Raw genomic sequence first — 17,618 nt, 5'->3', positions numbered from 1 at the left:
CGGACGCAGCTTGGCTTGGATACAGCTCCTCCCCTACGTGGTGGCTTACTTGAACAGATCCCTGAACGTGCACAGTTTAGCTGAAGAGCACTTTTGTAAAAACCCAGACGAGCGGGCCGCAGTGACAATTTCACCACTTCGCGTGAGGGACTTGCCTGGTCCTTGAAGGGGTTTGCAGGGGAAACATTCCCTTTTCTCTTTCAGCAATGGAGACGGGTTATGGTTTGTTTCACGGCTCCAATTTAATTCTATCTGTATGGTTAATCATATCCGCTAATATTGTAGTAACTATCCGGGCAGATATCACTTGCGCGTCTTGCCCATCGCCTGTACGAGTTACCCGTAAGGATGTACATCTGGATGAGCGCGCCGTTCCGGCAGGGACTGGGAATCCTCTGAAACAAGCCGGACCGGAGTCGAGAGTTTTTGACAAAAATAGTGGAGTATTCACCGAACAAGCTGGTACTGGTCCTGTGGATGTAGCTACATTTGCAAATGGCCTTGGACGAAATGGGGTTAACACGAAAGTCTTCTCTGAAGCTTCAATTATAAAAAGTGAATACGAAGAATTTGACATGGGTAAATTGACAAACTACGATGGAGGATCCGATTTTGACAAAGTGGAGAAAGGGGATGCGACATTTTTTAGAGCCAAGCGAAGCGGACCAGAACCCTTTGAATTTTCTGAAAGCTCGTGGAGCACCGAAGGCGACCGAATGTACAGTGACTCATCGACCGAAAGGAAGAATCCCGGCCCGCTTTTGGACGAGCAGAAACTGAGGTCCGATCCCCGGTGGAACAGGGATGATGCGAAAGTAACCAGCTCCAAGCAAGACGAGCCGAAACTAACAAGCAGCACTTTTGCTTTGACGGGAGACTCTGCCCACAACCACGCTGTCGTGTATTGGTCTGGGCAAAATAGCAGCGTAAGTCACAGTGTTTCTTTACTTTCACGTGGACGTGAATTCATCACAGCAGGCTCCTCAGTGTGATTCAGTATTACTTTTATCCAAGCTTGTCGCAAACTGTGGCGTGTTAAACGCATTTCTGAATGATTCGCCGCGTCTGTGAGTCCATTCCAATAGTAACAGGTGCATTCGGTGGCGCTCCACGCTGTGCCTGATACAGCCATGGAATTCGGCAGGCTACTCGCAGTGAAGCCCATCTGGGATCGCTTTAGATTAGTCTCTAAAATATCCTCGGTAAAGGCGACGTGCGTGATGATACCAAGCTACTACTCTTTGCACTGTATTTTTGAATAGCAGCTCACAGGACAACGTTAATATCCGAAAGCAAGATAAATTGTCAAGTAAAAGTGATGTTCTTCAATCGCAAAGTCTGGGATCTGCTACGCGTGAGGTCAGATTAGTTTTGTAGCAAAATTAGATCAAGAATCGTTATATCAACCCTTTCCTTGTACGACCGGTTGTGACGAGAGAGTAAAAGAGTCACCACTGCATTTGCATGTAACTAAATGCACGTACTGGATTCGATTTTGGTCAGATAGCATCTTATCGCTTTTCACCCTTTCACTCAAAGCTGAGGTGTTGACGCAGAGTTTGGGTAATGGAAGCTATATTTCCCCCTCGAGGCATTTTATGAGGTTACATCAGCTTTCAATAATTCAACAGTCTGTCAACCTGCTGAAGTCTAGGGAGCGGTATTTAGAATGCTTAGGGCAAAATAACCTAGTCCCCCTATTAAGTCACCCGTAATAGTTGTAGCGCAACCTACAGTTGCACTTACACATACGCTCCAAAAGGTGGTGTACAGTAGGCGCGTTCACGGGAGTATGCATCTTTCAGTAATGAACTCTGCGGTTTTCTTGTGCCTGCTCCGGGCGAGAGGGATTAAACGTGCTTTCTCTACAAGAATAGAACCACATCAGTGCCATGCGAGGACAATTTGCGAGGAGGAAACGTCAAGCTCAGTGCCAACTGTTCATTGCGCTGTGCGCTGGGTTGGGATAAACTAATGATCACACACGAGAGGTTCATTGCTCATAATTAAAGTGACAGTGTTTTGCCACATTAAAAAACAGGGTGTAAAAGTTTCCTTCGCTGCTCTGCTTCGCCTTTGGTTACATTTGTATATGCAAGGAACTGCTGTTGCTGCTGGATTTAGAACAAAATAAACCTGCTGACAATATCAATCTCAACAAGGTGTTGATCCTGAAAGTGTTTGGTATTCCATTCCAGAGAGTAGGGAAGGAACAACAGTGAGAGGAACGGTTTGATCTCCGTGTGGTCTTCTGATCCCTCCTGGCGTGAATGCTTTTTTTGGTGCGTGCCATGAAAGAGCCATGATTATGACCGAAATAAAGAAAGAAATTAATCAGACACAATGAAACATCCCTTCCACTTTTCACTTTTTCAACACAAAAAGCCAGTGGGCCTTCTCCACATCGTGTACATGGCTAATTTGATGTTGACGTGAAGCATTTCGTCCTAGTAGTGCCGTCCATTTTCTTTGTTTTTTGGGGGGTAAGAGGCGGAGGAGAGAAAAAAAAAGAGACAAATGTTTTGCACAGTCCTTGTCTGAAAAGATTAGTCTATGCTGGGTGAGCTTGTTTTTTTTTCTTTCTTTTCCTCAACCCGGCGTGATTGCAGCAGTAGTTTTTAGCGTGAGGTTACCGTCTCGCGGCCAGCGATGGGCCCTCAGCTGTAAGTCTTTAATAAACATTGTCGGGACAGACATTCGTGTTGAAGTCTTTTGCCCCTTGGCTGAGGACTGGACAGCCTGCACAGCCTACGACTGCCCACAGTACCCTCCACCTCCCACCCCATCTCACTAAACACACTCACACACACTCACCCCTGTCCTGGTTGCCCAGTGCACAGTCATCATCTGGGGGCTTTCAGTGCCTTCCAGTGGAGAGAGGAGAGTGTGATGGACTCAGGGGTTGGGGGGATGAGGGCAGGGGTTGGGGTGGGATCTGTGTGTGTGGGGGTTGTTGGTGGCAGCACACGCTATCTGGTTGTGTCCTGGCTTGTAGCTTGTGCTAATTGGGAGGCATTGTGTATCTGCCATTCAGAATGACCAGTGTGGAATGTCCCCTTGAGCTGCTGCCTCGGTGTGACTGTGTACATCACTCTCTCTCTCTCTCTCTCTCTCTCTCTCTCTCTCAACACTCTGGTCTGCTTTGCAAGCCTTCAAGCCTTTCTGGCATTACCCTGTTGTGTTAAGCCTGCTGACAGGACTGCACTTTTCTCTCATCTTTTCTTCTAACCTTTCTCTTCTTTTCCCCTCTCTTCTCCTTTCTTCTCTACTGTTCTCCCCTCTTCTCTCTTCTCTTCATTTTAATTTCTCTTCTCTTCTCTCCTCTTCTCTCCCCTCCTTTCTTCTCCACTCCTCTCCTCTCCTCTCTTCTCCTCTGTCCTCTTCTCTTATCCTCGCCTCCCCTCTCTTCACTCCTCTCCTCCTTTCTGTTTTCCACTTAACTCCACTCCGCTTCTCTCCTCCCCTTTCCTCTCCTCTCCACTCCTCCCTTCTCTTCCTTTTAATTTCCCCTTTCCTCTCTTCCCCTCCCTTCTCTTCTCCTCTCCACCCCTATCCATTCCTCTCCTCCCTTCTCTTCCTTATATTTTTTCCTCTCTTCTCCTCCCTTCTCTTCTCCACTCCTATCCACTTCTCTCCTCCCTTCTCTTCCTTTTAACTTCTCCTCTTCTCTCCTCTCCATTCCTCTCCTCCCTTCTCTTCCTTTTCATTTCTCCTCTCCTCTACTCCCTTCTCCACTCCTCTCCTCCCCTCTTTTCTCTTCTCCACTCCTCTACTCCCTTCTCTTCTCCACTCCACTCCTCTCCTCTCCTCTTCTCCCTTCTCTTCCTTTTAATTTGTCTTCTCCTCTCTGATCCTGCAGAGATTCATCTCTCTGAACCTTATCATCTCTCTCATCTGTTCTCTGTGCGTTTTGCCTCTGTTTAGTTGTCTGTGTGGGTTACTTGCAGCGTTCCCTGGGTACACCGCTGATGTGTATCTAAGCTGTTTATGAGTAATACCTCTTATATCAGTGTGGCTGGCTATGAGCATGGGAGGTATTATCACACATCCTATTTTCAGTGATATCTCTGGTATCATGCTGCATTTCAAACCCCCAGGTGTTTCAGCGTGAACACCGTGTGAATATTTTCATATTTATGACTATAGGGGAGGGCTGGCTGTGTGTGTGTGTGTGTGTGTGTGTGTGTGTGTGTGTGTGTGTGTGTGTGTGTGTGTGTGTGTGTGTGTGTGTGTGTGTGTGCGCGAGTATGATGTGTGTGTGTGTGTGTGTGTGTGTGTGCGAGTATGTGTGTGGTATCTGATTCTTTCCAGGCCTGATCAATGGCATTTCCGTGTTTTGATGTTTTTTTTTTCATCTAGCTGCAACATTCTTTGAAGTAGCTCGCTCAATGAGAGAGAAATCACACTCCTAATTTGCATGAAGACGCTAGGTGAAACACTACATCGGCTCGAGTGGGCTGTTAATGCAAACTTCACAGACATAGGGATGGAAAGTGTGTGTGTGTGTGTGTGTGTGTGTGTGTGTGTGTGTGTGTGCGCGTGGGGGGGGGTCAATTTCATCTGCCCTGTCACACTCTCAAGAGATGTTTTTCTCAAATTCCCACACATGGCCACACACAACCAATCAAACATATCTGTTGTGAGATAGCAGGGTGGAGGAAGTAGTTAAATGTGCAGTCTGCAATTCTAATGGAATTCTAATGCAATATGCTTTTGATGAAATTCAGGTCCTCTAGCTCTCTCTCTCGCTCTCATAGTGTGCGCTCTCTGGACGGTACTCAGGCAGTCTTGGAGCTGTAAATGGGGAAAACAGACACAGTAGTAGTGGCTTGGACTGAGCCAGAAACAATCCCCCCCACACAAAGCTCTTCAAATCACAGCTCTTCAGGAGCACAGCAGGAATTTGACTGGCTGTTGAACTCAAATATCAACAACTCTTCGCCAGAATCACGGACTGCATCTTTAAGGGGGAAACACGCACCCAGTGCCATGACAACGACAGGTTCCCATCGAGGTCACGTCATTCTTTTTGACTGTGGTCGGCCCCAAGCACTGCGGAGTGCCAGCTCATACGATTGAAGCCTGTGTTCAAAGGCTCCATCTTCACAATTATGTGTTATCCCAAGGCACTGTACATCATAGTGCAGGTGTACATTTCTCCCCCTATCAGTATGTTTGCTCCTCTCTGCATCATCAAAAAGCCATGAACTCGGTGCTGTTAGCACCTTCCTTAGCGTTGTTAGCACCTTGATTTGCCAGTTGAGCTGGAGTAACACATTTATTATCCATTGTGTAGTAACACTTGTCCTTAAGTGAAGCTTCCCAAGCTCTTTACCCTAAGAAGTATTGATCTAAGTGGCTGTGGTGGTGATACCCGCAGGGTCAAATCCTTTATATGAATACTGATGTTCTTTTCCCATGCATCCGTCACCACAGAGAGAGAGAGAGAGGGAGTGGAAGAGGGAGAGAGAGAGGGAGAGGGAGTGGAAGAGGGAGAGAGAGAGAGAGAGAGGAGGGGAAGAGTGACAGCAGCAGCAGACGCTTCCAGAACCTGTGGATACTTATGATAATGTTTGGAAGGCAAAGAGAGACGTTTTCTTGTCCTGCCTATTTTCCTATCTCAGACTCCAGGCTCTTTACTGCAATTTAGCTACGCTAATGGCTTCCAATGCCAAGCCTCCTCCCCTCTTCCTTTTTGTTTATCTAGCATGTTAGCTGCTAGGGAGTGGAGAGAGCAAGAGCATGATAGAAACAGAGAGAGAGAGAGAGACAGAGAGTGAGTGAGTGGATGTCATAAATTATTTACTCATCCATGGGGGCTTGCTTCTCCACCCTTACTCTAATTAGTGTTTACAAATTTGTTTTCCCGGGCCCTTGTTCTCCGGCGAGGAAGTGCCGCTTTGTGGCAGCACGCCACGCAGTGCGCTGGAGAATTTATCTTCACTTGCCCTCGGAGCTCAACTCTTGGCCGGCAAGCCAAGATGGCACCGGCCAGCCAAGTCCTCCCCTTACCGTTTACCAAGGCCTCATCTCTACTGCTTTCTCCTCTCTCTGTCAGCTGGCTGTCTCACAGGTCTCTTTTATTTTGGTGGATGATCCATTAATTTGCTCTGTTGAGAATCGGATGAATAAGTATTGAGAACTTCAGTAGTCAAAACCTGCCCCCCCCACCCCACCCCCCGGAATGGTTATTCACTGTAGACCTGTGAGTTGGAAAGATGAGTAACGCTGGAAAATGCCTTTGTATGTCTCTGCAGTGAGAAAGAGCACTCGTTGGATGAGGGCCCTTTGAAAGTTAGTACCTCTCAGGCTCTCATTACAACTTAGTATTTTGTTGAAGTGCCGTTGCTGTTGAGCTGAGCATGGGATGGTGTGGGTGAAAGAGAGAGACAGAGATTGAGAGAGAGAGATGGGAGGGGGGGTGGAGAGAGAGCGAGACTAAGCCTAGGGGACTGGAGTGTAATCATACGCTTGGGCACTGATCCTACTCCAAGTACAAGGGTGTCGACAAATCACGCGATCCAGCGCCGCGGTAATTAGTCTGATATAACAGAGTGTCAAACGTGATTTAGTTTCATCTCCATTTGCGTTAAGCGCCTCACTTTTCCCTTCGGGCGGAGGCGGAGTCCCTCGTTGGTAATAGAGCCATGTAATGTGACAGTTCACATTCCGCCGCGGTCGGTCGGTGCGCCTATGCATTTGCGGTAATAGAGCATTGGAAAAGACGGCGCACAGGTGGTCCGTTGGGACAGTTCAGTGCAGCTGTGCTGATTCTCTACCGCCGCCGTGCCGCCCCTTCTTGGAAGGGCGGGGGCTCAGTCTTGAGTGAGGTGGTTATCTCTGCTTCGTTCAGCGACACACACACGCACGGCACACAAGGGGGAGGGAGGTGGAGGGAGGGGGAGGGGGATACTAAACTCCGCAGTACAAGTGGTAGAGGGTGTCATGCATGAAAGGTTGATGCAGAATTATGCACTAGCTGATGCAGACTAATGTTGACACATCATACCCCAGGACCTGCACTCAATTAACACATTGTCTAATTGAAACGATCTGACAGTTCATCTATGAAAGAAAGCCTTATAAAGTCATAAAATTGGGACTCGCTGCATTAACTTCGCCATCAGAGCCCACGTTTTATTTCCCATTTAGATTTTTACGATGATAACTCTCTTAAACGCCTACATTACGGAAACGAATTGTGTAAGCATCTTTCGCTCAGTGCGGTCTAGATGTGGCTGATAGACGACCGATGCAATGTTTTCAACTTCAAGCTTGAACGTGACTTTGAACTTCCCCCCAATCTCTTCATTGTCTCTCCGTCGAAGAGACAAGCTGCGGCAGCCACCAGAGAAAAAGCGCGTTAAATAAATTATACTGGAAATACGGAAGACTATTTTTTCACAGTCTGATATTTACCCCTGGTAAATGCGATGAGTTTGTGGAGATGAAGTAGGAAAATGGAGAGGATGAAAGTCTTTATGCGTTTCTGTTTTTTTTTCCTGCGCGTTGAACTGGATTTTAATATTTCATTACTATTTCTGGCAAGCGAAAAAACACAACTCGATGCATCTGATTCATACCGTAGAGATGGTTTAGGGGTACGGATGTAATTTAAAAGTCGCCTGTATTTTTGTATACGTGCTGTGTAGGCCCTACGACAGGCCTCGGTAATTGGGACAGGACGCATAGTTTGTTCAGCACATGAATCCCAGCCGCGTAGCGTCATGGAATCCGTAATCATTCTGTCTCTCATTAGGCTAGGTTGTAATCCCTTTGCCGCGGTTGTCTGAGTGGCACCGGATCAATAGCCATGTTTGCGGAGCGCCGTCGACCGCAGTTATATCTCCATCACCTGGGGCGAGCGCTCCGTGACTGCCCAGCCAATGATTCATTTGCCTTAATGAATATTTACTCGTGCATCGCTGCACAAGCCATGTTCACATATTTAGCGAGAGATTAGGCAACTAAAACCTATGACAGTGACTGTCTACCACCGGGTCACGCATCTGATGGATCCATCAGTAATGGATTCATCACAGCACTAGGCACACAGTAGGGTTGTCTACCATACCCCTCCCCCCCCCCCCCCCCCCCCCCACACACACACACACATACACAAAATAACGATCTGACGATGGGAGAAGCTGAACATTCAGTGGGGTCAAACACAGAACACTCCATAAACTCCTGCAAGCCCTTCTGATGAAGTCTTCAGATGCTGCCTACTTTGAAAAACTTTTTGGACAGCATTGTTTTCTCCCTTCCCCTCCCTCTATCACCCTCTCTCTCTCTCTCTCTGCCATTTCTTTGAAGGCCAGTCTTCCTCCAATGGACCCCTGAAGATTTTTACAGGCCCTAAATGAGCAGGTATAAATAATGGAGTGAGCTGTGGGTGCCTCTCTGTGTCTGTGCTGTGCTGTCTGTCTGGGCAGACCTCAATAAACTTGCAGGGGAGGAAATTGCATTTGGGCCCATTACCCCCTTTCGTCGGGGCGTGAGCACATAGGTTTCCAATTTTCTCGCAGACGCTGAGATACAGAGAGAGAGAGAGAGGAAAAGAGAGAGGGAGGGAGATAGATAGCTAGGGTGAGAGAGAGAGAGAGAGAGAGAGAGAGAGAGAGAGAGAGACAGAGATTGTTATGATTGTGGGTGATCCACACTGAATGTTATGCTGGGAAGGAGACAAGCCAGATCAAGGGGGCCTGTGCTTTAAATCCTAGTTTGCATTGGTGCAGAGTGAATCTGTAATGAGCTACATTGAAGCCAACCACCCTTCTCACTCTCTCTCTCTCTCTCTCTCTCTCTCTCTCTCTCTCTCTCTCTCTCTCTCTCTCTCTCTCTCTCTATCTCTCTGTTTCTCCCTTTCCCAACTGTTGCCATAGTGATGTGGCATTTGTGAAAGGACAACTTAAAAAAGCGGGAGCGGAGCAGAATAACTCTGATAATGAAACATTATTACTGTGCGGCCTCACCTGTGGCACTGGTGTCAACATTCATATGGCGCGGAGAGGGAGCTGCTGAGGGTGTGGCACTGCATGGGACGCTGGGAATAAAGTGGAAGTGTTTATGCGAGTTGCACTGCCTCTTAGTATGGAGACTATGAACAGTAGCATACTCTACTTGTACAGGCGAACATGCAGACACACACACACACACACACACACACACACACACACACACACACACACACACACACACACACACACACACACACACACACACACACACACACACACACACACACACACACACACACACACACACACACACACACACACACACACACACACACACACACAAACACACACGCGCGCACACACACACACAGAATAATTTAACTCTCTATCCCCCCAGAGACAGATTCTTTGTCTATATCTGTCTCTCTCTGTCTCTCTCTCTCTCACTCACACACACACTCACACACACACACACACACACACACACACACACACACACACACACACACACACACACACACTCATACACACTTACACACACACAGATAGAGAGAGACAGAGTGAGAAGCTGTCACACTGCAAACTTACGGAGAAGTCTCTCTTCAGCAGTGTCAGCAGCTCTGAGCCTCATTTCACTGACAAAGCAGTAACCCCTGCTTAAAATGCCCCACTTTCTCCTCGCACACGTATGAATCTGCCAGGGCATAGATCATCTGAGCCACCAAATGAAGCCAAGCCTCCCTCTATCTTTTACCTGGAGCTAGTAATTACAGCCCATAATGATTCTTCTTCTCTCTCTCTCTTTATTTTCTGTCTCCCTTTCTCTCTATTACTTTCTCTCTCTCTCTCTCTCTTTCTCTCTGTCTCACTTCCTCTCTCTTCTGTCAGTCTCTCTCTCTTTCCCTCCAGTCTCTCCCGTTCTGTAACGATCCTTGTTCTTTCGCTCTCGTTCTCCCACCCTTTCTCATTTTCCCTCCAGCCTCTCTCCCTTTCCCTCTGCAGTGTATGTCAGAAAGATACTGCATGCAACACAACATATTTGCCTCTCGCTTTACCTCTGTCTTTCTCTGCCTTATTCTACTCTCTTATCTTTCTCTCTCTCTCCCTCTCTCTCTCTCTCTCTCTCTCTCTCTGTCTCCACATCTCCCCCCACTCGCCCTTCACTCCTCTCTTCTTCTGTCCATCTCTCATTCTCTTTCTTGGCCACACCAACAGCCCCCACCCCCTCATTCTTAACTATTGCTCTCACAGTGCCTTGTACCCTCCTCCTCTCAACTCCTCTCTCCCATCCCTAACGTGTGTGTGTGTTTGTGTTTGTGGTGGGGGGGGATCTATAAAAGATGGAGTTGGATGGCAGTGGAAGCTAAAGGGTGTAAACGATGCAAAGCCCCCCCCCCAGGCCAGATGTAGCCGAACATTCGTATCGCAAGCCCAGCTAACTCACAAAGATCCTTTGGAGAAAGTAAAAAAAAACTAAAAACAATCTCATTTAAATAATTGTTAAGGTTATGTTTGACTGACCCTAATTCTCACTACAAAGACTCTAATTATCGGCACAAACCAGTTACAAGAAAGAGGTGTACTAATGAATTCTGCAAAACCGCTCTGCCAATTATGGTTGAGGACCCAATCTACTGTGTGTTCTGGTGGAATAGTTTAGTGCGACGCTAAGGCCCAGATTCCCTTGTCTCCCCTCCCTCCGCTTTCAAGCGTATCCCTTAGGGGCCACCGTCTCCATCCTTTTAGTGGTAATTCTTAAACATTATGGAATAAATAAAGTTAAGTCATTATGCCTCGAATAGAGGAATTATGCGAAAGCTAGCTATTTTTTTACTTACCTTTTGGTCTCCGTTCCACAATGAATAGATTATCATTTCATTGTATAATCTCTAGACAGGGGCGAAAAAAGAAAGTAAGTCAGTTATATAAAACATGAATTATGAATACACACTTTTGCTGAGTGTCTAGGACTCTGGCAATATTAATTATCTTCAGAAAGAATCTCATTTAAGTCCTATCTGATTTTTGCCCTGTCAATATGAAGACATAATGGATTTTAAATGAGACTGCTCGGCTCAAAAAAAAAAAAAAAAAGATGATTTGTGGCGTGGCGAAGGCAAACGTACCTCAGGCGCAGTGACGGACTGCTTGGCTTGTGTTCGAACAAGAACCACAGGAGAGTTTTCATCAAGGGCATGAGTGGGTTTAATCGGATGTGCTCCGAGGGCTAGCGGGCCTGTGTAACCGCCACAGCTCCCCTTGTCTTTATGTAACGTTTGAGACACTCACTCTGCTTACACCCATGCCCTTCAATCGTCTGTGGCGTTCCCAGGCACCGGTGATATTTCAACTTATAAAACACTTGGGTTCTATCGCGCTATTTAGCTGTTTCTGATTGGACAAGAGACGTTCCATGCGTTGGATTATCCCAGAACAACCCAACGGGGACTTTTCACAACTAATGATAAATGAAACATTCTATAGTGCGTTGATGATTACCGTTAATTCAAAATTCTTCTAATTCCAAACCAAGACGTTAACAATGGAACTATTTTTTGTTGCAGAGAAACAATGGCGAAATAAACATTTTTAAATCAATAACTTCGTGTTGAAATGTTAATTCGTTGACTATAGAGAATTGTTTAATAAAAGCAATATAGTACTAGTGAGAGTGGGGTAGGTAAGGGATAATCCCAAGGGTGTTGTTGCCTGAACACCACCCGTGGGGTTAACCCTTACCTACCCCACTCTCACGAGTACTATATTGCTTAATTATTTTTCAGAACAACTCCATTCCAACCAATTAGAAACATTCACTGAAAAAATATATTATATATAACAGTAACATGAACCTATGGCATAATGGTATATGATGGAACAGTATACAGCGATAATGGTATCTCCCACTTGATGTTGAAAGAAACAAGTACAGCAAAATATTCAAATTCTAGTTACAGGTTATACGACTCCTTTCGGACCTATAATGTTGCTTAATGAATAGACAGCTTAGTTTGGTGTTGCTCCTTACTATAACCCTCTCCACTTCATACTGTCTGCCTTGACTTGACTCAAATGTGACTGGAAACACCACAGACGTAAAAAAAAACATAAAGCCCCCCAAAATTCAGTCATAACGGGGAATCATTTTGTGTGGTCAGGTGCCCAGAAAATGAGTCTGGCACACAGCTGTACAGTCAAGAAGAAGAAAAAACAAAACCACATTGACAGAGACCATTTACTTTCATGACCTGATAAGTTTGGCTGGAGCCGTCGTGAGAGTTGAGGGCGAGAGACAGAGCCAGCCCACCTGGAGCATTAGGGACACTTTCCACATCAGAGGTTGAGGGGAGGTGGATGATGCTGATGAGGAGGAGGAGGATGCGGGCGATAAAAACACCGTCGGGGCGATGGCCAGACGCCTGGAAAGTTTAGCGCTGCTTTTGCCCATTACTTTGCACATTACCCCGCGCCACACACACACACACACACACACACACAACTCACACACACACACACACACACACACACACACACACACACACACATACACACACACACACACACACACACACACACACACACACACACAAACACACACAACAAACAACAAAGGCCCTCGCCAGTCCACGAGTCATTTAGTTCTTTTTCGCTGCTCGGCACCAAAGACAAGCACCGCTGATTTAATTGTCCAGCCCGCCTGCGAGTTCTTAAGGGAGCTTTCTATGCTGTGTTCTGTTTTCTCTGTTTCTGCCAGTGGAGCTCGGGGGAGGCGGAATACAGAGGTTAATGTTATTCATTAATATACGCTTTTTATTTTTGTAGCTATTTATTTATTTAATGCACACATTTGAATGCTGACGTACCTTATGTAAAAATGCTCTCAGGGGGATTGCCGCGTTTGACTGATTCGGTGGTGAAAAGTTCAGATTTAATGTGCATGACTGACACTGCTATCCCTCACTCTCATTCATCTACCCCTTCTCTCCCTGCCTCTCTTCCTCTCTCTCTCTCTCTCCATATGTCTCTCTCTCCTCTCTTCCTCTCTCTCTCTCTCTCTTTCTCTCTCTCACACACTCGCTAGTGTTGGCACATGTACAGAAGCACAGTGCTGGTCTGGTCTGTCTGCAGGGTTGACCTGAGGCACTGCCCATTGCTATCACTAGGGGGAGCATTTCCCTTTAGCAACATGCACAGACCCATACACCCATATATATATAGCTCCGTCGTCAGGCCTTGAGTGGCAGCCTTCTTTAAACTCGGCTTGTTACATGCGGCTTCCTGTGTGGAGCTTTAATTGAGTTCATGAATTGGGTTTACTGTCATGACAGAAAGAAATAAAGAGAGAGAGAGAGAGAGAGAGAGAGAGAGAGAGAGAGAGAGAGAGAGAGAGAGAGAGAGAGAGAGAGAGAGAGAGAGAGGAGAGAGGGAAAATGAGAAACGAGAGGGACCATATCAGTTCAGTGGAACGGAAAAAAATATCCAGCTAACAAGCTACTAAACAGACAAACAAGGGAGACAAGCTTGCCTGATAGTGCTGGAAGATCAGAGCGGCCATGTTGTGACTGTGAGGCGCTGCGCATGAAACGAATCAACCTTTCACAGCCATGAAAGCAAACCAGTATCAATCACCGGCTAAAATTATCATGGCTTCCTTTGCCATCTATTTTTATGGTTGGAACGGCAATGCATTTGCTCAAGGTGGCATTGTCATCGGCAGCGGCGGTGTCGGCAGCGGCAGCCTCTTCCAGCGGAAGGGTTGCATCCTGGTTGTTTATTTCTGGAGTGTTTTTTCTTTTTCTTTTTTTGACTTCTCTTCTGCTCTGCTCTGCGTGCTGCAAATGTAATATGCATGAACCTGCATGTGTCACACTTCAAGCCTGCCCTTAAATTGTCAACTCGGGGCGTGTGGGGGTTCGGAGGGAAGGTGGCGGGTGATGGGCAGGTGGTGGCGGTGGTGGTGGTGGTGGTGGGGGGGGGGGGGGGGTCAAAGAGCAAGATGACACACATTCTCACCCTAGCCACCTACCTCTATCAGTCTATGAAGTATGATGCACCTCAGGCACAGGATATAATTACGGAATCCTCAAGGGAATCCATTCAGCCAATCAAAACGATCACAGAACCACCACAGGGGGTGGGGATTTGGAATGCGAGTCTGCTGAGCCTCAGACGGCCAGACTGAACTGATCTGAGGTCTGTGCCCGGCTCAGCACAAAGAGGTGGCGGGGATTAAGGGGCTGGCAGGATCATCCACTTCATGTCTGCTTCCTCTGAAATACGTCCCACCCCGACATTTTCCCATGCCGCACTGAGCCTTGGGTAAATGTCTAGACTGGTGCTCCTCCGGATGAAACTTTTAATAGGCACCTCTTAATGAATGTCAGATAGGCATAGACCCCTTACGCGTTTGGTAATAACTGGGACTCTGGCACGGTGGCTGTCACGAATGCTGGATTATTCAGGTGGCATTTTAGTTTCCCCCACTGTGAATTCGTGTTCTTTAGTTGTTCCACCCGACGTGTGACGCGTTAGCATCAAATATGAATGCTATTATGATTTTTCTTCCCCTCTCAAAAACTAAAAACTGTGTGATGGGGTTTCCGTGCCGCACGCGCCCCAACACATCCCATCATTTAACAATCATGTATTTTTGGCTGGTTACAAAAAAAAAAAAAAAAAAAAAAAAAACAATCCCTCCAGCTGGATAATAAACAACAACTCAGAGATGGAATCTCGTCTCCAAATGAACATCTCGTAGACATATTTAAAAAAAATCAACAGTGTCTTATGCGTTTCAGTAAGCCAATGGTTATCGTCTGAGACCAGTCTTGCTTTGGCAGTGAACTTATTATTTTTCATCATTTTCTTTCTTTTTTTTTGCATTCATTTAGCCTAGCCATGGTGGAACAGCACAGATGCCAGTGCCAGTGATTTTCCGGGGAGATAAAATGGTTATTCTAGAGTCTTTGAAGCAGCAAGGAGAAAAAAAAAGGAAAAACCGCAAGCAGCATTCCCAGGGTGTTGCGAGCCCAGGCATAGGGGAGCCTGATGAATACATTTGGAAGATTTGAATACACTGGATCCAGGGTAGTGTCATTTCCTGCCTGGGTGCACGCAGGCGGCATGGGAGAGCCGAGAGGCAGCCGGGTGGAAAGTGTTTCTGGCAGAGCGCAGACAAAAGCGCATGCACACGCACACACACACACACACACACACACACACACACACACACACACACACACACACACGCACGCACGCACGCACAATTCACCCATACTACACACATGCATGGGAAACAACAGCACACACACACACACACACACACACACACACACACACACACACACACACACACACACACACACACACACACACACACACACACACACACACACACACACACACACACACACACACACACACACACACACACTCACACACACTTACACACACACACTCACACACACTTACACACACACACACACACACACACACACACACACAAACACACACATAAGCTCACACGTATGCACACAGGCAGAGAGCATGAAAACAAATGTTCTCACACGCATACACACACAAATGCATACATGTATAAAGCATAGAATCACGTTTACACACACCTAGACTCTTGGCTGCATACTCAAACAAACACGTACATACATATGCAAACATAACATCGCATTCTCACATCTACACACACACACACACACACACACCCACATACACACACACACACACACACACACACGCACACACACACACAATCCCCATTCAGGACCTGAGTCTTGCTGTAAAGATAATATATGCCTGGGGGAAGCTGCTACAGCATCAGCCCTCCTTCCTAATCTCCCTGATCTATATGTAATCTCTTCCTGGTGTGCATCAGGCGTGTCCACAATTACACGCACACTATTTTCTTATCTTCTCCTGAAGGGAAACTGTCACCCCACTCGGCCCAGCGGTGCAGCCACTGTAAATCATAACAACTTTGTGTGTGTGTGTGTGTGTCTGTGTTTGTGTGTGTGTGTGTGTGTAGTTGTGTGTGTGTGTGTGTGTGTGAGTGTGTGAGTGTGTTTGTGTGTGTGTAAGTGTGTGAATGTGAGTGTGTTTGTGTGAATGTGTGTGCGTGTGCGTGTGTGTTTGTAAATATACAAGAGGGTGTCATCATGTTTGCGAAGCCTGAGTGCATTTGGGACTGTAGCTGTAGTGGGAGGTCTGGTGCTGGTCTGGTGCTGCTGTGCTCTGCATTTGCTGGTGCTTTTGCACCTATTTGTGTGCGTGTGTGTGTGTGTGTGTGTGTGTGTGTGTGTGTGTGTGTGTGTGTGTGTGTGTGTATGTGTTTGTGTGTGTGTGCGTGGTGGGGGGGGTCACTGTTTTTTTCCCACCTCTGAATGTGTGTTTAGGGAGGTGCTGGGGGGCTGTTGCAGGCATTTCTTTGGCCCTTGGCATGTGTGTGGCTTGCAGTTTTTTTTGCCCTTTTGAATGTGTGTGTGTGTGTGTGTGTGTGCGTGTGTTTGTGTGTTTGTGTGTGTGTGTGGGTGTGTGTGTGTGTGTGTGTTTGTGTGTGTGTGTGTGTGTGTGTGTGTGTGTGTGTGTGTGTGTGTGTGTGTGTGTGGGTGTGTGTGTGTGTGTGTTTGTGTGTGTTTGTGTGTGTATGGCCTGGTGGTTTCTGGTATTTTTTTTACCCCTCTGAGTATGCAGAGGGAAGGGGGGGGGGGGGTGGCGGGGGCGTTGATAATCATGTGCTGGCATTTTTGCCCCTCTGATGGACTGACTGCTGAAAATGGTACAATACAATGCAGCAGACATCCAGCCGCCCCCCAGCCATCCCCCAGTCGGGTTTGTTCAGAGACGCTCTGACTGAACGCAGGGCTGACTGCATGGGACAGCTCTATGCCTGAAGACCCCTGGCCAGGTTGGTTCTTTAGTCTTGTCTACATTTTTGTTTTGTGGAACTTTCTTTGTGTTTTTTGTGTATCTTTTGAAGCCTCTTGCCTGAATAAGTCAAGGTCTCCGAACTCTTAGATAACACATAGAGACAGTGCTTGCCACGTCTGAGTCGGCTTCACACTTTAGCCAGTGAAGAGAAGCATTTTATCATTCTCTGGTTTCCCTAGCATATTAGTCTGTCTTATTGCCTTCATAGAACGTGGTCCTGAAAGGAAATAAATGTCCCCTCTCCTACAGATATCCATCAGCCTGTTCTATCTTCATCTCCGCCCCGTCCCAGTTTTTTTTTTAGTTTTATGAAAAAGAAAAAAACATTAAAAAGCATTAGGGAGAAAGGCAAATTGGCAGCGTGTGTCTTCAAATTGAAGGGAGATTACGAGAGAGTGCTAGTGGCTAGGTTGGTGGCAGTGATGGGTTGGTGGCAGTGATGGGTTGGTGGCAGTGATGGGTTGGAGGCAGCGATGAGTGGGTGGAGGTTGGCGGGCAGAGGGGGTAAATTGCTGGTGTTCTATAAAAAGGAGCGGTGACAACGCCACTTCCTGGGAGGATTCGTCCCCCCTCGCTCCCCGCTAAGTGTCCTCACGTCTCCTTCCTTCCTTCTTTGTCTTCCTTGGAGTCTGGACCTCGGGAAGGATGGCTGTTTTCCCATTAGAGACGAGAGAGAAAGGCCTTGACGATGACTATGGTGAGGATGGAAAGGATTTC

At 46.9% G+C, this 17,618-nt stretch overlaps 1 protein-coding gene across 1 annotated transcript in view; it reads left to right on the top strand.

Moving 5' to 3' along the window:
- Window positions 1-206: 206 nt before the first annotated feature.
- The window catches only part of sorcs3a (sortilin related VPS10 domain containing receptor 3a), a gene marked incomplete at both ends in the record, with an annotated part of 175,419 nt that continues 158,007 nt past the window's right edge, over window positions 207-17,618 (top strand). The window contains one exon of the mRNA XM_080852455.1: window positions 207-926. Within this exon, the coding sequence (XP_080708581.1) occupies window positions 207-926 (720 nt within the window). The remainder of the gene's footprint in view (window positions 927-17,618) is intronic.

Source organism: Sprattus sprattus (genome assembly GCF_963457725.1).
Source record: "Sprattus sprattus genome assembly, chromosome: 1".
NCBI lineage: Eukaryota > Metazoa > Chordata > Actinopteri > Clupeiformes > Clupeidae > Sprattus > Sprattus sprattus.
The sequence above is the reverse complement of the archived record's forward strand: the minus strand, read 5'-3'. Positions and strand labels throughout refer to the sequence as shown.